Here is a 20,193-nt window from a genome sequence, read left to right as displayed (position 1 = left end):
CACTCTCCCACTATTTACTTGTGCAGCGCCATTTGAATCACGACTCCTCCGGAAGAGGAAAACCCGGAGGAATCGTTCAGGCTGTGTAATTTTGGCAACCTATTGTTGAGAGAAGACCTTGGAGCAGATACAATTTGTCTTTATTTTACGCTGATGCTCTAAAAAGCTGTTTTGAGGCATCACTTTCACAGTCTCTTGGGCAGGTGATGTTATTCTACAAGGGTTAGAACTGTGACAGTACTCAAAGCACCAAAAGCCAAGCATTAGCTCCAAAGATGTACTTTATTTCGTTATAAAGCAGATTGTTTAGGCATTATTTCTTCTTGGGAACATCCACTGTATGATCAGCAGGTCCTGCTCTGAGGACATAGCTGCTTGATAAGAGACAAGGATTCCAGCATTAGACAACAAAAATACAGATGCGTAGAATGAGCGCTGCTTAGACACTGAAGAGCCAACGGTCCAAACCGCAACCGGTTCAAACACAAGATGTGACCAAAAATACAAGTACAGCTCCAGCCCAGCCAGAACCGTGTGCCCAAAAGTGGAGTCCTTTGTATTTTAACACAAAATTTGTACTGGGCTTCCTGGAAATAAAACAACGAACGTCCTCAAAGCAGAAGAATCACACCGTGTGCCATCCCTCTCCTTTTAAACCATCCCTTATTTCACACCGAATTTGTGCTGTGTCATACTACTACTTGAGGAAAGACAGAAAATCATTGAATGTAGTGTGAAGTAATAGCGAGTGGCTGGTGGTGGCTACTTTATCCCAATAAATTTTCCTTTCCCAATTGTGATCCTCACCCCCGGGTGTGTCTCATTCCAAATTGGCAGATTTCTCACACATTCGATGTTTGAGCTCAGTGCATTAACAAGGGCTTCTGGATGTCACCTGTGCCCCTTGGGTACGGAACAGAGTCTCAGCACTCCAAGCAGAAACACTAATTCGTACACTGGCAGCCCAACATGCAAAAATACCCAAAGATAGGTTGTTGCAGTGGAGAGAAACATTCCAACGATTTAAGTTCTCGTTTCCACGTTGTCCAATACTGATTGAGGAAAAACATATTTACAAGACTCACACAAATATTTGCATTTGGTCCGAGGCACCTGATTAGTACTGACGATCTAAATTAAAATGGAGCATTAAGTATGATTCTGGTCCTTTATCTAAAGCTGGTAACGTCTCCAATCTGAAGAGATGATCCTCAACAAAGGAGGAGCCCAAATACCTTCTGATCAAGCACTCTGCCATCCACCATTCAAGTCAATGAGATTAAAGGATGGAAAATCCTTCTATGGAAGCAACTTACAGGAGTTATCTATATCTGTATCTAGAGATACAGACCAGTAACACACATTCTTTTCAAACTCCAAAATTCACTAGGTATGAGTAGCCAGATAACATCCCGATTGCTACAAGACCAGAATTCATCATCAATAAGAGAAACTCAGCTTTAGCAAAGAGCACAAGCAGATTTGCATCTAAGCAGCCGTAACATCCAGTTCTTTCAGCGAGCATCAGAACTACAAGTACGGCTGCTAACGACAATGACAGCTAATTAGGTTTCACTGAGCTGCCAGTGTGACCAAGTTTCAAAGCTGCAACTCCGAGGCACAGACTCTGGCAGAATCTCCACTGACCTGAGTTTTGTGCTGATGGAAGAGGGATGGTGGGAAAGAACACAGTCCTGCCTGACACAGAAAGCTGACAACAGTCTCAAGCCAACGTTCAACCTCTGACAAGGGGTAGTGTAGTAATGACAAGACAGCAGGAATTAGAGATATCATTTAGTAAAAAGAAACAACTGCCTCCCAAATCTGCTGTACTGAAAAAAATAAACAAACACAAAACTGAACATATGGAACACTGTTTGTGCTTGGAACCGTCAGTATGGAACATGAGCATCAGAGGGAGAGGTTTTCTCACCACTACTGCAAAGGAGCTGAAAAAAACAAATTAATTGAAAAAAAGTCCCTTCCAAACATTCAACGCTCCCCACAATTATTTATTGAAACCTGTAAAGGCTCCAGGTATAGTAATGTCAAAAGGGGCTCAAAAACTTTCAGTCATTGAACTAAACCCAATTCAGAAAGCTGAGTCTCCTCACGCAATTAAAAAACAATTTTCTTAAAAAAAAAGTCTTTGCACTTGTTCCTCAGCAATTTATAAAATGCAAACAGTATGCTAGAAAAGTTTGAACATAAGGGAATGCACTTTGGAAACATTATTAAAGTATGTGTTCCTATAGAATGACATGATCAAGTTTACATTACTTCTTTTCACCTGACTGGCTATATTTGGAGAATGCTCCTCCCCTCTTTCCTGGGTCCATGAGAAGCCAGGTTTAGAAAAGCAGAGCTCCCATACTGCCAACTTCACTCTGTTCCTTTACAAAAATTTCAAAGTACTGATAAATGATAGTGACAGCGAGCAAAATTCCAGTTCCAGACCCAATTGCCCCGAGGAAATCTGCCAACACAGAGAGGGCACCAATACAGAGGCCACCGAACGCCGCGGCCGTGGGGATGTACCTGGAAACACAACACGAGAGGAGAAAACGAACCATTAGAGTTTGCTCAGGATATGAAGAAAAATACTAGGGCTAGTATTTTTATATATATATATATATATATATATATATATATATATATATATATGGGATCTATGGGAAATACCTAATCACAGGCAGTTTTTTTTCTAAATACAATCCCACTGAGAACTGAAAGAAGGCTACAGAGATAATCTAACCAGATAATCTAACAAATAAAACCCCCAAACAAACAACAAAAAAACCCCAAACAAACAAAAACCACAAGAAAACAAAACACAAACCACAAGAATGAAACTAGATGGATTGAAAAAAGTCAGCAGCGGAATAGTCTCTTCTCTCATGGGTCTACCAGTTCAAGACAAGGAACATACAATAGTGCCAGTTCACTAGGTAAGGATATAAAAAGCTCAACCTGACAGGAGGGGAAAAAATGCTAAGCTGAGAACATCTTAACAGTCTGCCATACAATTAAGCACAAAGATTAAGTTTATGGCCACCAGCTCAAGTCATGTGCAGATGACTGCAATCTAAAGTTCCAATAACATTTCTGTAACACGAAGGGTGAGTCCTACCCTGCAATCAGAAAACCTACAGACACCGTGCCCTGCTACCTCTGCATCTAGTAGATTTAATTACTTGCTTTAAAAGTAAGGTCTGCATGAAAACAGTACTCAAAACATAACGGCACATTAAAAAATACAGTCAAAAAATGTCTGACACACTGAATTGTGTGTCAGTTTCAAATAGTAAAGTACACTCAAATGCTCATCATTAGCTATCTTATAAAAATAGAAGAATATAACAAAAGGAAAATACAAGCTGAGAAATTAAAGCGCATTCTCTAATTGTAAGGCAAGAATACGCTGTAAAGTGAAAGTGCAGCCATTCATGAGAGACAATATTCTATGTCTCACACATGTAACATTGAAGCTGAAGAATATCTGTGTTCTAGGGTCTAGAAATGGTAACTCAGCCAAATTTGCGATGTGTTTCCCCATGACACTGTGTGAACAGCTGTGACATGTGCAGCTCACCTGTTCAGTTCATGTACCATTGAAGTTTCTCTGTGGCCTCGCATCACCATTTGTTGTTCTTTCAATTGTTTGGCAACCTGGATTGAATCAAGAAACAGAGCAAGTAAGTTTAGTGTCATTTGCCAAGGCCATGGAATTTAGTACTATAAAAAAAAAAGAAGCAAGACATTCCAGTAAATGGTTGTGGTTTGGGTATTTTTGGGGTGTGGGGGTTGCGTTTTTATATTATTCATCCAAGTTTAAAATACTCAGTATTTTAACTTCAGATATATTGCAGTCACAGACACTTTTCTGCACTGTCAATTATGCAAAGCTTTTTGAATCATTCCAGTCCTGTTGAGAACAGGAAACCCTGGACATTGGTAAGATCTCAGACACACAATTCGATTCCTGTTTTGCCACCGGCCTTCTCCTGGTCAGGGTTTAGTAGATGTCAGCAAAACCACCCTGTGAAGTGTTCGCTCCCACATTCCAGTTCCCCACACTCAGTTGAGCAAACTGTTTATTTGTGGGGCCGTTTGAAACAGTGTGACTTAGGAAGAATCCCTTCTTGGAACATCATTTTTAAACTGGGTTTCCGCAATTGTACAAGGTTACAATTGATCTGTGCAAACGTTTTACTGGGAGGAACTGAAACCCTAGCAGGGAACTTCTAAAGCTGAATCTAATGTATTAAAAAAAACACACTTTCAGATGATTAAGCTGCCAGTTCTTCACTATATTGTGAACATTTAAGTAATGATTTAGCAATTTTTATTTTCGACCTTCTTTACATGAACTTAAAATCATTTTCTTCAGTCTCAAGGAAGTATATTAAAGTGTTAAAAGCTCTATGTTGTTTTATACTGAAAGAAAAATCTGGCTATAGATGGCTGTGAGTGCCTCCCTGCACGCTGACAATAAGCAACCAGATGCAAGCCCAAAACAAGAGAGCGCTCACGCTGTTCCAGCAACTGTGCAACTATTACATCTTTGTTAAAGAATGGATTAAACCATTCCATATGGCTGCTAAACTTGATTTCCTACCCAAAACCCACACAATGCAAACATACCATGATGACAACTATTTTCCACCCTGTTTTCCAATTCCAATTTCAGAAAGAGATAGTTGCTGAATATCAAACATCCTGTGGCAAATGGGAATTTTGAGAAGCTGGGCACAGGTATGTTAATGCACTGCACTATATTCTCTGTTATCAGTGCTCCTAAGTTAAAAATAACAACCTCCAGTTAATCTTCCCCAAAAGAAATGAGAACTCTCTATGCCAGACAGGGGCACAGAAGTTTTATCTGCAAGTTCTGAAGTGGCAGCTGCCTTGCACACGGTGCATCTGTCATTTGGCACTGGAAGAGTTTCTACCTTTCATGTTACCTCCCACTGATCAGATGTTATATAGTGATGTTTAAATTTTCCTGATGCCACTGAAAGCAATTAGTTGGGTTTTGTTGTTTTCTAAAAAGCAGTGAAGAAAACAGGGCAAAAATTATCCCCATTCTGCCCCTATTACCAAAAAAAAAGACAAAAATTCTTATTTCTAAACACTCTTTCTGAGCCACAACGTCACTGTTCACAAAAATCTTAAATGCTACCAACACGATTACCAGCATAATAGCCATTTCAGAAGAAAGTCGGTCTTATTCTTACAATAGCCCATCTGTTTTCACCGTGTAAACTCACGTAAGTTATCGTTTTAAACTTACATCTTTGGCAGAGGAGCCAGAGACTTCAATCCATGTCTTGGAGAAGAAAGCACAGGAGCCCAACATAAATACGATATAAACAACTGCATGGACGGGATCTTCTAACACCGAAGAAAAGGACTCTGGAGGTGACAGATAATAACAAAGTCCACCAACGGGATAAGCACGAGCAGGGCCTCCAGATGACGTGTCCTAGAAGAAGGAAGCAGGCGGTCACCAACTTTCTCACTATTTCTTAGCCATTAAGTTTACATCATCTTCAGATGGCTGTATCATCACCACTACAGCAGCACCCAAAGGTGCAATTTACTACCACAAGCAGTTTCTAATGTGGAAATGTAATACAACAAAACCCAGCAAAAATACCTAGGACAGCAAAGAATAGCCCAAGGTAAACAGGGACTACTTAAAATCTACACTCATCACAGCAATTCTCATACTCTGCCGTTAATTTAAATTACTAATCTAGGAGTTTCGGTGTACATGACCACCTGTAGAAATGTGTCTTAATGTTTAGATAGACCAGCTCTTCAACTACACGTTTTAAGGGTGCTCTTATAAAGCTGTACGCAAGGTCAGAAGGAATACTCACAGACCAAGTGCCCAGCAGGCTAACCAGTAAGTTGCCACTGAAGCGAGCAGAAAGCATCTGGGAGATGACGTACAAGTTTGACACCAGGGCAGACTGAAGAATAATGGGAATGTTGGAAGTATAGAACAGCTTGATGGGGTAGGTGTTGTACTGGCCACGGTAGCGAGCAGATTTGATAGGAAGATCCACTCTGAAGCCCTGAAAAGTTTTCAAAATAAAGACCCCTGTTATATCTTGATATGAACCCACATTAGAGGTCAGACATTGCAAGTGCAAGGTCTTGACAGCAAGAGAAAAAAATCCTGCAATCATTTTGTGCACAAACATGTAGGTTACCCAGAGGATTATCCATCCAAACGCTTCTGTGAAGAGCCTGGAAATGTGCACAATTGTCTAACTCACACATATAAGGAGGTGTGAAAGATGAAGACATCAGAAGAAATCTGAAGCTTCAAGGAGACCGGACATAGCGTCCAGGAAAAGAAACACTGAAACTACTCAAAACTTTTGTTATTCTTCAGCAGTTTGCTGCAACAAACAGTAAGAGACTTACAGGCTTAAAGACTCCAAAGTATTTTCCAGCAAAAAGCAAGAGCATTTGCATTAGGCAATATCATATATACGCATTCACTTATTTTTTTTCAGAGAATCAAGTATGCCTCAAGTCTTTAGCGTAGCTACAGTAAGTGTGGGAAGTGATTTAAAGAAACTAGTATTAAATTAACATCCAGATGTTGCAGGCACAAAAATGAGTCTTCTGAAGGCACCAGAGAAGTGAAAATATAATTTCCTGTAAAAGGAAGCAGATTACAGATCTACTTCCATAGCTTTATAGCCCTCTTTAATCCAGCTGACCTGGAAATAAATCACAATAGCAAAGACGAAGATGGTGGCAATCAGATTCATAAGGTTGGGGAGATTCTGGCGGTAAAAGGCCTCTCGAAGAGCTCTGACTTTGTCTGTACGAGTAGCCAGAAGATGGAACAGAGCGATGATGGCTCCCTCGAATTCCATGCCTTGGAAAGGAAAAGAAAACACAAGTGAGGCGTGCTGTGATTATCTCCAAACTTCAGTGCTCTGTCCCATCAGGCATACTGCTGAAATACAGCATGCGGAAGGGGATTTCTCCAAGTCTTTTGCATCTTGAGCACACACTTAGAATTCTACTACTGTCATCCTTCATATTAGCCATGTTATTTCCAAGATTATTTTTTAAATCCCCCTGTAGTGGTCTAGAAACTAAATCATAACCCAAGAGGCAAACGGGATAACTTTATTGGTGTCTAGAAAGATTGACGTTCACCAAGTTATTTCCCACTTTCCTTCTCCACACCATAAAAAAAATAAACAAAAAACCAAAACAAAATGAAGGAGGCATCATGCTTTCTAGTGTCATTCACGGTGAGACACACTAGTTATTGTTTGTATTACAGCAAATGTGTTAATCTCAGTTATGTTTCCTATTATAAAGCACCAAACAAGATCACCTCCTGTCAGGTTTGGAGAATAAGGTCTTTGGGGCAAAGAGTAAGACTTGCAAGGAGCAGAAAGAAACAGATTATATTTGTCAGTAAGTTGGGCACAACCGTAACATGAGGGCAGTGTACTATTGTTGAGTTTTAATGGAGGCACTGGAAAAAATTCAAGTTCAGGGAACATCTTGTGAGATACTACAAAACGAAAAAGAAATGTCTTTGTACTTGCACCGTGCACAGGGGCACTTGCTGTATTAAGTTTCACTATATGGCAACTACATAGCTGAGATGGTAATAACAACATTTGCCATTGAAGTTAACATACTGCAAAAAAACCACTTTGCCTTTCTGTGCAAAGTTAAGACTTTTCCACAACTGGCATTTTTCTATTTTAAATGATCATTGTACTATTCTATACAAGAATGTAATGAGTTGGAATTTTAAAAGAATAGTAGGGAGAAGCTACTTGGGTTTTTTGTTTCACTTGAGAAAATAATTCCATCCTAATGCAAGTAAAGGAAACAGACTGTGTCACATCACCTCGTCCCGTGTTCACGGTGGTGGGGCTGAACGCCTTCCAGACAATTGTCTCACAGATGTTGGTAGCAATGAAAAGAGAGATGCCAGAACCCAGCCCGTATCCCTTCTGGAGGAGCTCATCCAAGAGCAGAACTATCAATCCAGCGACAAAAAGCTACAGTTAAAAAAAGAAAGAAATACAGCATTAGGCTCATCCTCTTTAAATTGTTGTTAAAAAAATAATTTGTCTTAAAAGATAAGAATATAATGAGTGAGCAGGCACAATTTGATCTTTTTTCTCTGCATGTGGGGGCAGGGAGTCCATACGGCTGATCTTTTGACCCTTCCAGAGGAAGAGTAAATAGGGAAGATTAGAAATTACCTGAATTGTGATAAGCAAGCAGATACCAGCACCCATCTCAGATGGGTCTCCATACATTCCAGTCATCACATAGACAATAGACTGTCCGATGGTAATGATCATTCCAAACACTGTAGAATAGAAAGAAAAAAGTATGTATTTGTTCTGGAGATTTATGTTATTGGCAATTATATTATTGTTATATATTGTTATATTCTATAATTCAATATATAATTGAAAGTATTTGTATAATTTACACATTTAAAGTATATATTTATAGATATATTTATAAGCATATACTACATATTAACTTATTATATCATTCAATTATATAATTTAAATAGAAATCCCTTTGTAAAGAAAGTTGGGAATGAATACATAAATAACAGGCCATTTAAATTCAATGGCAAGTTAAGGTTGTTGTTTGAAATCTGGCACTGAAAATACAAATACACAGACATTTCAGAAACACACTTAAAAGCAAGTGGGTTTGGTTACCGAAGGCTGCTTTAGATATTGAAACCTGGGCAAGAGTTAAGATATTACCTTAGCAATTTAGATTGTTTTTTTTTCCAGTAAGCAGATCAGTAAGTAGCATGGTACAGCATCAAATAGCTACAAATTTGAGGATTCTTTAGCTAAGTCATTTATTGACTGAGCACAGAGATCTCTTATTGCTGAGAAAGACCCACGCTGGAAACTGCAAGGTAAAAACTACACCAAACATCTTAATCGATATTAACTTTTTTTAGATTAACCCTGACCACCACAGTTCAAAGGCTGGTTCCCCAGTCTCTGTATTTCTTAGTTTACTCAATGCGATTAGAGCAGCAACGCCAACTGCACCAGTACTTTTCCTTTTCAAACCTTTTCAAAGCTTAACAGCTAACAAGCCAGAGAGCAGTCAGTACAAAACCAATGAAACACAGAAGTCTGTAGCACAGCATAAACACACCACATGACAGAAACCCAGATATCTGACTCCAACATTTACCACGTAGTGAGTTTACACTTATTTTCAGGGTTAGATGCACTAAAACATCAGCCTTTAGTATCAGCCGCTACTCACGTTTCTGTGCTCCGTTGAAGAGAGCTCTGTCCTTCGGGGTGTCACCAACTTCAATTATCTTGGCACCTGCCAAGAGCTGCATGATGAGTCCAGAAGTGACAATCGGTGAAATGCCCAGTTCCATCAACGTACCTGCAGGTACAGGGTGAACAATGAAAGAAAATAATGGGATGTGCTGTACCCAGGTGCCTTTGAAGTTCCAAGTTTCTTTTTTTCCACCCTTTACATGACGATGGAGAAGATCTAAAACTCCCAATCTCCATAAACATAAAAGGTTTCGATGATATCAGAAGCTTGTTGAACATCAGTCTGATAAGTAAACTTCTCAGTACCTTAAAAACTGTGTTTGCTGAAAAAGACTTTTGCTCTCAGAAAGTGAGGTAGGAATTTGCTTTCTGCCTTTGACAATCAATCACTTGATTATTTGTAATTTTTAACAGGAAAATCCAAATTTTCTTCAGGATTGCCCCATGTTCCATGCATATATGCACATCTCATTGTGATGTGAACTGACAGATATCCCAAATTATATATAATGACAAAGTGAATTTAGAAAACTGTCACAATTTTTAGTTCACACTTGCATTAAGAAGCCTCTGTAAGAAACTGACGTTTCGATAAACTACCATGAATTTAAATATTCTGTGAGACAGAAAACCACAGTATAAGTATTTGAAACACAAATCAAAAAGATAATCAGAAGACTGCAACAGCAGCAATGCTGGTAACTAGGAACTGTCTCTCCCTGACACTTTCCCCCAAAATGCTCCTTAATTTTTGTACAGATAATAGATTGCATACAGCCAACCATAAACCCATTTTGTCCACAAAATTGTGCTTTTCCCAATGCTACATTGGGTTGTGATTTTACATAATATATGAAATGTCTTTTCCCTCTTTGCTCTGGTTTTTATCTTCTTTAAAGCAGAATGTAAGGTAAGAATGAGTCCAAAAATGTTGTGGTCCAAATTAAAAACTGCCCTCCAGAAAGACTAACCATACCTCTATTTGATGCCAAAATCACTCTCATCCAGTAGAAAGGATCTGCTGAGTCTGATGACATGATACCAAACAAGGGAATCTGCATTTCCAACCAACAGAGGAAAATGGAATTTAATTAGAGACTTTGTAACATCCTCTAACCATTCCGGCTCTTCCTTAAAAACAAGGGAAAGAATCATACCTGGCAGCATACTAGGAAGATGAAGAGTGTGATAGCTGTCCATAGCACCTTCTCCTTAAACTGAATCTAAAGGAAAAATTTAAAAAAATCAACAACAACCAAAGACAGTAAAGCTGTCGAGATAACAAGGTCTAGTCAATCAGGCAAACTTCCATAGTAGCTACAGCTCACGTTATTTTCTTGTGAAGGGACCAAGTACAGGATATCCTAAAGAAAATAAGTCACTCTTCATCCTTTTTGTACTATATAAAGCCAAGGAAAATAAGCTTTATTGAAATGTTAATCCAAATAAATAAGCTTATGCCAATGGTAGGTAATTCTAGCACTTCACAGAAATAACTCTTACGTTTTCATAAAAAAGGCTCTCTAGTGAGAAAAAAATAAAAATACAGAGAAGCTTATTTTAGCAAATAATCTTAGATTGGAATTTAAGAAGCCAAGATTTTCAATTTGCTATTTTAAACTACTCCCTTCAGTGTCTCACCACTCACTGTTATGGCATAACCACATCTACACAACTGCATTTATCAGTAAATATATTCTGTATAAGCATATTCACAGTACAGGATGTACTAGACAAGCACTCTACTGAAAACCATCGTGCCTAAAACTGCCATTCACCCAAGAAGAAAAATAAAAGAAAACCCCACAAATGCAAACTAAGCTGTAAACATTTTATATTACACAAATACAGAATTAGGACGAGTTTATTAACTTACCTTCCGTTCTGGCTTTTGGATTTCAGGCAAGATAACACAGAAGGGCTTGATTACTTCAAGAAATTTTACTGTAAGGAAATGAGTTAAAAGACAAAGTGAACACACGGATACAAAGAACACTGAGAAAAGCTCAAGTAAAATTGAATTTGGGCACGTACTTTAGTCACACTTTCTCCTATGAGCACAGATTTGATTTGGAAAAGAATTAATGTTAAACTTCTCGAGCCAAACCTAAGGCTGTATACATATTTTGGACTGATTTGAATTAAAAAGTGTGCAAAGATGCAGAAGAAGAACTGAAACTACTGGTGGGTTTGCACTTCTCTGTTGAGAGCACCCACTTCATTGTCGACTTCCTAAGGCCTTCAGACCCGCTCATAAAAAAAATTATTTACTTAATTTCAATCAATTAACTGCCTGAAACGTTACATTGGACTGTGGTTTTAAACTTAAATTGTGATTCTCTTCTACATCTACCATGATACAGAGATTGACTAAAATGCTTTCCAAGCAGCTCTTCCTCAAGGTAGCACACCCTGGAGATCCATCCGCTTGAATTCCTTCTGGACTGCAGATCCCCCTTTATAGTTTACTCTTGACACTGTCATTGGGGTTTTGGCTTACGGCGTTACGACCAGTCACCAAGGGGACAACACGGCCCTCCCCACCCCAGTACCCACTGCCTGGGATGGTCGATCCTGCCCTAGAACACCTGCCATAACCAGGGAATGGGCATTTACTCCGCCCTGGTGAGACCACATCTGACATATTGTGTCCAGTTGTGGCCCCTCAGTTCCAGCAGGACATGGAACTGCTGGAGAGAGTCCAGCGCAGCCACCAAGATGCTGCAGGGAGTGGAGCATCTCCCGTGTGAGGAAAGGCTGAGGGAGCTGGGGCTCTGGAGCTGGACAAGAGGAGACTGAGAGGTGACCTCATTCATGGGGATCAATATGGAAAGGGTGAGTGTCAGGAGGATGGAGCCAGGCTCTTCTCGGTGAAAACCAGTGACAGGACAAGGGGCAATAGGTACAAACTGGAACGCAAGAGGTTCCACTTAAATATGAGAAGAAACTTCTTCCCAGTGAGGGTGGCAGAGCCTGGCCCAGGCTGCCCAGGGGGGTTGTGGAGTCTCCTTCTGTGCAGACATTCCAACCCGCCTGGACACCTTCCTGTGTAACCTCAGCTGGGTGTTCCTGCTCCATGGGGGGATTGCACTGGATGAGCTTCCCAGGTCCCTTCCAACCCCTGACATTCTGGGATTCTGTGATTTCACTGCGAAAGGGAGAAAATAAAAAATTCCAGAGGGAGCCTCCAAATCAGAGGAGGGGAAACCCCCACAGGACTGGGCGCGGAGAGGCCTGGACCCAGATCGGGGCGGGCGGGCGAGGGCAGCGGCCGCTTAGAGGGGCCTGGAGGCGGAGGAGGGATCGGGGGGGATAGGGAGGGCCCGTCCCCAGGTGCCTGTGAAAGGGCAGCCGGTGGCCCCGCCGTCCCGCGTGCCGCGGAGCCCCCCGTCCCCCGTCCCCCGGTACTCACTGCCCATGGCGGCCGCCGGACGGGAGCGCGGAGAGATCGGCGGCCTCGGAGAGACACGTCAGGGCTCGAGCCCAGCCGCCCCCTTCCGCTTCCTGCCACGCGCCGCGCTCGCCGGGCACCGCCACTGCGCAGGCGCTGTCCCCCAGCAACAGCCGCCCTGCGCGCTGCGCCTACAACTTCCAGCATGCACAGCGGCCAGAGAGACTCACACCCCGCGGAGCGCCTCCTAATGCTGATTGGCTCTCCGCGAGCCTACACAACCAATCAGATGACGAGGTGACGCGCGGCTTGCTGGGAGTTGTAGTTTTGACGCCTCCGACCGCCATCTCATTCAGGTGTTACCAGATATCGTGACGGCGGTTTAAAAGTTCATGTGAGATAAATACATAAATTAACACTTGAAATGTATTTTCTGCTTCAGTGTTTATATAGAGAGATGTTTTAGGCCTTTCTCTGCAGTAAGAAGCCGCCTGCACCCACAGCAGCGGGTGGCGTCGCAGAGCCTGAGGCTGGTTTAACACACATAAAACATGAAATATCAGTGAAAATGGGAAACATTGTGCCGTGTGTCGCTGTAATCACCCAGGAGCGCCAAAATTGAGAAGTGCTCACACTGACTTAGTGGTGGGTTTTTTCCTGGCTTTTATAGACGGACTTATCACTGCTCTGTAAAGTAAAGATAAACGGTAGTTAGAGAAAAGCAAATAAAAGTGTTAATGCAAAGCAATTAGTCAGCCTTTGTCTCTGTGAAACCCATAATGGCTTCACAAAACTCACTGTTATTTTCTAGGTACTTACATATGTGTTATTTGATTATTTGATCCCTGCTTTCCTGAGATTAGCTTTAAAAGACCAATCCTAATTCCTATTCATCTCCCTGTTGGTTTGGGGTTTGTTTGTTTGGTTGGTTTTTAATTGTTGGACATCATATTTTCCCTTCTCCAGGCTTCTGGATCCCTGTGTCTCCTCAAAGAGTTACTGAAGACATCTACAATGGGTCTGATAATGGTTTACTTCTTGTCCACAGCAGCTTCATTTCAAACATCCATCTTACCAAAACTGCTTTTAACTCGCCCATTTCTAATTAGAGATAAAGCAACTGCTTTCCAACCAGCATGCTATGTCGCAGAGTTGATCTGATATTTCTTTTTATGGAGGAAAAAGGAGACGCTCTGTCTGATGTTCCACCAGGTCTCATAGCTGGGATCGCTAGAGGGCATTACAGATCTATTTGTACATCTGTATAATACACACGTGTCTATATAGGCACTCATATACTTATGCGCACCAACGTTCACCTTACAAAGCAGGGCTGGTTCATATTTGTAGGAACCCTTAACAGCACCGGGGCTTTGCGCTCTGGTCCGTGTAACCGCATGTTCGTGTGCAGTCAAGATTTTTGCGGTACAATCTCTGCCTGTCTAACCACGAGCTGTAAAGAAGGGCGGCTTTGCTGCTTCTGCCTGCATGAAATGTCCGCAACTGTGGAGGCAAGTTTTGTCACTGTCACAATGTAATTGTTATGGTGCATCCATCCCATTCAGGACCAGAAGTCCTTGTGCGGAGTGCAATACAGACTCTTTCCACAGTCCTGCAATGGGAGATGCCGTGTGAAAAGGTCTTTCTATGCAATTGAAACAAATAAATAAGTGAATTAATTCTTTTTTCCTAGCCCATGAAGGTTCCTGCATAGAAGCAGCATTTTAAAATGTACATTTCTTCTAGCCCAGCCGATTCCCAGTTGAAAAAATACATTCTAAAAGATGAAACCTGCAGTTTCTATAAGGCATGAAATTAATCTAAGTTCAGTTGGGTAAGAAATTCAAAATTTTGTTCTACCCTGAAGATCACAACTGTGAGTATTTGTAAAACAATTCTAAAATGAGGCACCCAAACCACTGGTGAAGTAGAATTGCCCTAGATACATCAAAAGAAGTAAGCATAAGTCCAATATTGCAATGCACAAAAGAATTTCCAACATCATTAGCAGGACATGAGGGGTTAACTGAACATTTTTGTACTGCTTTGCATGAAATGTTTTGAATCCTGAACTCCTGTTATGACTCACACCCCTATTCCTCCAACTTGTTCACCCAGGTGCTCCCAGAACATCACTTTATTCTATGCATTTATGGTAATATTTAATAAGGTAACTAAAATACTTTATAATACTGGAACTTTAATCAGCCATGCTTGTAGCTTGCAGTATTAAAGCAGCGCTTTCTCAATAACCAGGGTCCTGATTTCTGGCTCTGGTAAGTCAGACCTTCTACATAACGCACACTTTGTGTAACACAAAAAGCCAGTGGATAAACCCTGAATCTTATCAAAGAACAACAACTGAACTTAAAGAGAACCAGCATTTCAAGTGAAGCCTCAATATCTCAAGTAGAAGCAAAATGCAAAACATGTAGTTTTGCAATGACAACAAAAAAGCTCTGCAATAAAGCCACCTTCTATTTGCTAAAATGTGCCACGAGGGGATCAAATTATGGCCAATTATGGTAAAATTACACAGATCGGCAAACAAGGTCAGGCAGATACTTGCTACTGTCAGTATGTGCAAAATGGGCAGTTGAAACATATGCGAGAATGAAGAGGTCTCTCTTTAACTTCTAAATGCTTCCCACGTGTTCCCTTACTGCCCTGCCGAAGGCTTTAAGTTTCCAACATATTTTTTTAATGTAAACACTCCCCAAACGGTTATTTTTCATGCCCTGGTTGTTTTACTGTGTCTTATCTAGCTGGATTCTGTAAAAAACTATAATAGATCTAAGTAACCCAAACACGTTCATATTTCTGGGGATTAAGAACTAGCTTTCATTTGTATGATCTGGTTATTAATCATCAAACTGTTGACCTGGAACCACTGTTTAGAGAAAAAAAAAAAGCCCCAAGCCCCCAAAAGTGCTTGTCTTGGAAATATTGATGCCAAATTCCCCAAAGTGCCTATAGGCCAGTAACAAGATGCATATAGTTCTGATAATGGGCTCATTCACATAAAAATCACTGCCAGCTTGATTGTAACAATCAGATATGGAATCTGGCCAGGACTAGAAATCTTTGCTATGAACCTTCTGAGAGCCTTTACACCTTTGCAGAGATGGCTTTTGGCACAGAGCATTCATTTAATGAGAATTTGATGAGGCGTTAGCAAAAATACCTTTCCTGCTAAAAACACATTGCACTTCTATTTGGGAGTGGAAAAGTACCAACAAGAGGAGACCGGCTGGTTTTCCAGACATCGAATCTTAAGTGACTCTGGATCCCTTTGGTCCGTTTGGAATGTTCTGACAGTGGTCCAGAAAATAACAGTGTGGACATTGGGTTCTGCATCTGCACGGGCTGTTGATTTTCAAATCAACGTTTGGATATGAAATCTGAATAAGCTCATGCACTCAATGGCACAGAGTGACGCTCCTCGTTTGTACCTGAGCGTGTCCTGGTGTGCACACAGAGTGGGAGCTGAGCTTTCCTTGTGACTGCATCACTTTTCCATGCAAATGAAACATCTAAAATTCATATTTTTGCATGCACTAATTATCATATGTATACTTGAAAAGAAAATGTTGTACATGTAAAATTACACTTTTGACCCTGAAACAGAACTGGATTATGTTTATGGGTATTTTCAGCTTGCTGAATAATTCTTTGAGCCTTTCACTTTTGATCTCTTAACATCGCCTTTTAAATCCAAACTGCTTATAAATTACCTTTTGACCTATTGTCTTTTTTTTTTTCTTTGAATTCTGAGCAGCCGCATCAATTCATCAAGTAAATTCTCTTCCTGGCTTTAAAACCAAAGCTGAAACTCGAGCTGGTCTGTTTGGTACACAGTGAATGAGCTTTGATTTGATTTTTATTGTATTTCATTGAAACTTTATTATAAAACGTCTCCTAGGGACACTCGCGTGAGAACCTCTTTGCAAGTTAAGGCAGCGTTGTATTTCCAGTCTCCCATTTTTAAAGGTTATTCTGACATTTTTACCACAGTATAGCACTGGGTGGCAGGCAGCTGCAGGTGTTCGGTGACAGAGCTAGATGTCTCTGTAGGATTTTCTGATGGATTTTCTTTCCTGGCCTACAAAAGGGTTTCACCGTGTCATTAACCCAGTGACCAGCACTTCTGCAGGCTGCCCAGGGCCGGACCCCAGCAGCTCTATTTCCACTCTTTGACTCCGGTTTTGTCTCAGCTTTTTCCTTGACATGGAATTTGGTGTAGACTTTGTAACAAATGCCCCTCAAAAACCTACTATGATTTAAATAAAGCAGATGGTCTGTGGGGATGGTTCAGCATGCTATGTTTTCTATACTATTATTCACAGTAGTTGGTTCCTTCTCTAGAACTGATCCATCAGTATTTTCCACTGGAACAACAATGACTTTCAGCAGCTGGATAATTTCAGGTTTGTATTCAAGTTGGGCCTACAAAGTGGTTTTCTGATGATTTTTCCTTACTGCTAAATATTGTAGTTTGAATCCAAACTAGATATAAATTAATCACAACATACCACTTCTTTTTAATCAACTTTTGATTACTATTTATCTCTCGATCTCAGAGAAGGCTTTTGCAAATGCTAACAGGATAACAGGCATGGTTTGATCTGCTCCTATTACAGTTATTGGGCAGAAATCCTGCTGGGTCACATCCTCTGAGTGGATCACATCCCTGTGGATGTCCTAATGCACTTTATAAAATGTACCCAGTAAACCCAATAACAACAGAAATACGATTAAATACACGGTGCACACATGGTTCCAAAACAAGCAAGCTACAGCTTCACTTTGAATTTGTGCTCATAAAGATTTGCTTTCCTTGTAAAAGTAACTTATAAGTCTTTACCAAGATTTACCTAGCTCAGCTAGGAAAATAAAACAGTAACTACAAGCTGATGTGTGCCATATCATAGTAGTACAAGCACATTAAAGTCCTTAAATGCAAGTGAGCAGGATCCTGGCCAACTGGAAAGAGCAAGAGAATAGTTAATACGCCCGAGTTTTACAGACATGCCAAGTGGCTTAGCAGCCTTCACCGAACATTTCTGTTACAGTGGCTCGCCTGAAATAAAGAACAAAGAAATCAGATTAAAGATTGAGCTGCTTAGGACAGCAGCATTAGTACAGCAAATTTCCTGGCGAGAAAACTGTTATTTTGTGCACCAGGTGACTGCTCCACTCTGCAGCACTGGGGGTTCTTAATCCATTTTGACAAGTACTTAACGAAAACCTTCAGGAAGGTTTTATCAGCTACAAGTACTGGAAAGAGGGTGAACTTCCTACCCCATGGTTTTGTTCATGTGCTATTTGGCATCTCTATATAAAAGCACGAGAAGCCATCAAACCGTAAGCTATTAATGCATGAGTCATGACAAGGCTTTGCAGCAATTATCAATCTTTGTACAGTCTTTGACTCTTCGTCCCCTTGGAGCTCTGTAAAGCTCGGCTTTGCAGCAGGCCAAGCTTTAGCAGCAAAGGGGATGCTGGTGCGTTAAGGCACAATTTGGTGAGTGAATTTTCAAGCGGCAGTGCCGGGACAGGCAGGTACTTGTTGCTCTCTCCGTACCTCTCTTTGGTCTGGGCCAGCGCAGGTGATTTTGCAGCTTCACAACAACGTGGACTTACGAAATGATCTGGCTGCAATACACTTTAGCAAGTTCTGCAGCCAAACCGTAGATTTAGTCTTTTTCATACTCATTTAAGAGTTCTGACTGCAAGCGAATACCTTACTTAGCTTCAGTTGATACAGATAATTAATGAGAGCGGTGAGCACGGCACAGCTTGGGCTGCAGCCTGGGCTGTCCCAGCCGGCTCGAGGTCCCGCTGAACTGCCAGGGCCAGGGCAGCTGACACCTGGACTATTGAATCTTCATTGCTAATCATCAGATCTGCCTTGGGGACGTCTATTCAGATCACTGTCTGCTGAGTAACAAACGTTCTCTACCCTGCACAACTCAACCTAAAAGATTTTTGGAATCTCAGGTCTTATGTATTATAATGTATTATTATGTATATTAATGTATTATTATGTATATTTATGTATTATTATGTATTATTAATTATTTGGCAGTTCAGCTAAGATTATTTACTCACCCACACTGGTGGGGAAGGGAACACAATCCTCAGTATCATTTCAGTCACTCCTCAAGTAGATGCCACATTGTTTACACTTCAGCAATATCCTAAAACCCTCTTAAGCATATTCTGTAGGCAATTCCTTGGATGCAACAGTGCCTTTTAGCGGCCAGTTAAATTGATTACAGATTCGTTATAGGAATCCCCAGAGAACTGGAGCTTTCCTGTCAAAGCTGTGGTACATCATCTAAATTCAGGTCTCAATTATCCGGTAAATCTACCACAATTCTCTAAAGCACCTTCTCTTTCTTGCTTGGCAGCAACTGTGGCTAAGCGGCACAATTTATTAAATCAAATCTGCTCGGAGAAAAACACAGTTCACTCACTCTTCTAATTACTAGTGTTCAAATTCAGCCTCAATTCTGCCTGTGTAGAAGTTTGACTAGCTACAAAGGCACATGCAATAAGCCTTAGGTTTCTTCTTCTTAACATATTACACGATTACGTGTATCTTGTTGATTTTCTATGAAGGAGTGGACAGAACACCCTCATTAGCTGCAAATGTCCAGTCTCTCCTTCCCCAGGAAGACTCAGTTGCTGCATGCCATGGACAACCGTGTTACCAAAATGATGACAGCACTGCAATAACGTCACCCTTCTACCATTGTACAACGCTTTTTGACATGTGGATCTCAACACAACATGACAGAGAACTGTGAGCAACCCCTTCTAAAAACACAGCAAAGCAGACCCACAAGTAGAGATGTAGAGTAGATGAGTGGAGATGAATTATTATAACTATTTTAAGAGGGTGAACCTAAGCAGCCAGACTGGATGCCCAAGACTAGTAAACAGATTAACCGAACTGGAAGCAAATACCAGAGGTTCAAATTTCCAGTCTGTGCTCTAGCTACAAGACATCATCTCCCCGCGATCCTCCTTCTCATACTGGAAATCCTGGAAAAGCCCATTGAATGGGTATCGCAGCTTTTTTTGTCAGGATTCAGCAGTTCCTTCAGCCACATTTGTAAGGAATGAGTCAGGAATTTGTGTATGTGGGAAGAGGTTTCCTCTCACATTTCTGCATGTATGGATGAAATAAATTTCCTCTACTAGGAAGCTGCTGAATGAGAAAATAAAGCAGAGCAGCTGACTGGCGTTTTAGTGGCTGCACTTCGACCCCCACGATGAAAAGCCAGCGGCCTCGGGAGGCCAGGCTGGATAATGCATTTTGAAGAAAAGCTGGTGAAGTCACTTGCATTCTTATAAAGAGTGTGTAGAAAACTACAAAGCAGAGTAAAAATACCAATACTAAAACCAGACAAATAAGAGACCGTGTTCTTTAGTGAAACCTGGCCCGACTGAATCTGCAGG

The 20,193-nt window shown here is 40.9% G+C and overlaps 1 protein-coding gene across 1 annotated transcript; it reads right to left on the bottom strand.

Annotated features, from left to right (window-relative positions):
- Positions 1-263: 263 nt before the first annotated feature.
- On the bottom strand, positions 264-12,860 carry SEC61A1 (SEC61 translocon subunit alpha 1). Its single transcript, XM_082060509.1, has 12 exons — positions 12,748-12,860; positions 11,212-11,279; positions 10,493-10,558; positions 10,312-10,390; positions 9,310-9,441; positions 8,262-8,371; positions 7,901-8,054; positions 6,741-6,901; positions 5,886-6,083; positions 5,294-5,485; positions 3,593-3,669; positions 264-2,538 (listed from the first exon to the last, which is right to left on the bottom strand). Exons 1-12 carry the CDS (start codon positions 12,752-12,754, stop codon positions 2,352-2,354), a joined length of 1,431 nt encoding a protein of 476 aa, XP_081916635.1. The 5' UTR covers positions 12,755-12,860; the 3' UTR covers positions 264-2,351.
- Between the last annotated feature and the right edge of the window lie 7,333 nt (positions 12,861-20,193).

Source organism: Streptopelia decaocto (assembly GCF_964273445.1).
Source record: "Streptopelia decaocto genome assembly, chromosome: 8".
Classification (NCBI taxonomy): domain Eukaryota; kingdom Metazoa; phylum Chordata; class Aves; order Columbiformes; family Columbidae; genus Streptopelia; species Streptopelia decaocto.
Note: the sequence above shows the minus strand (reverse complement) of the source record. Positions and strands in the feature narration are given on the sequence as shown.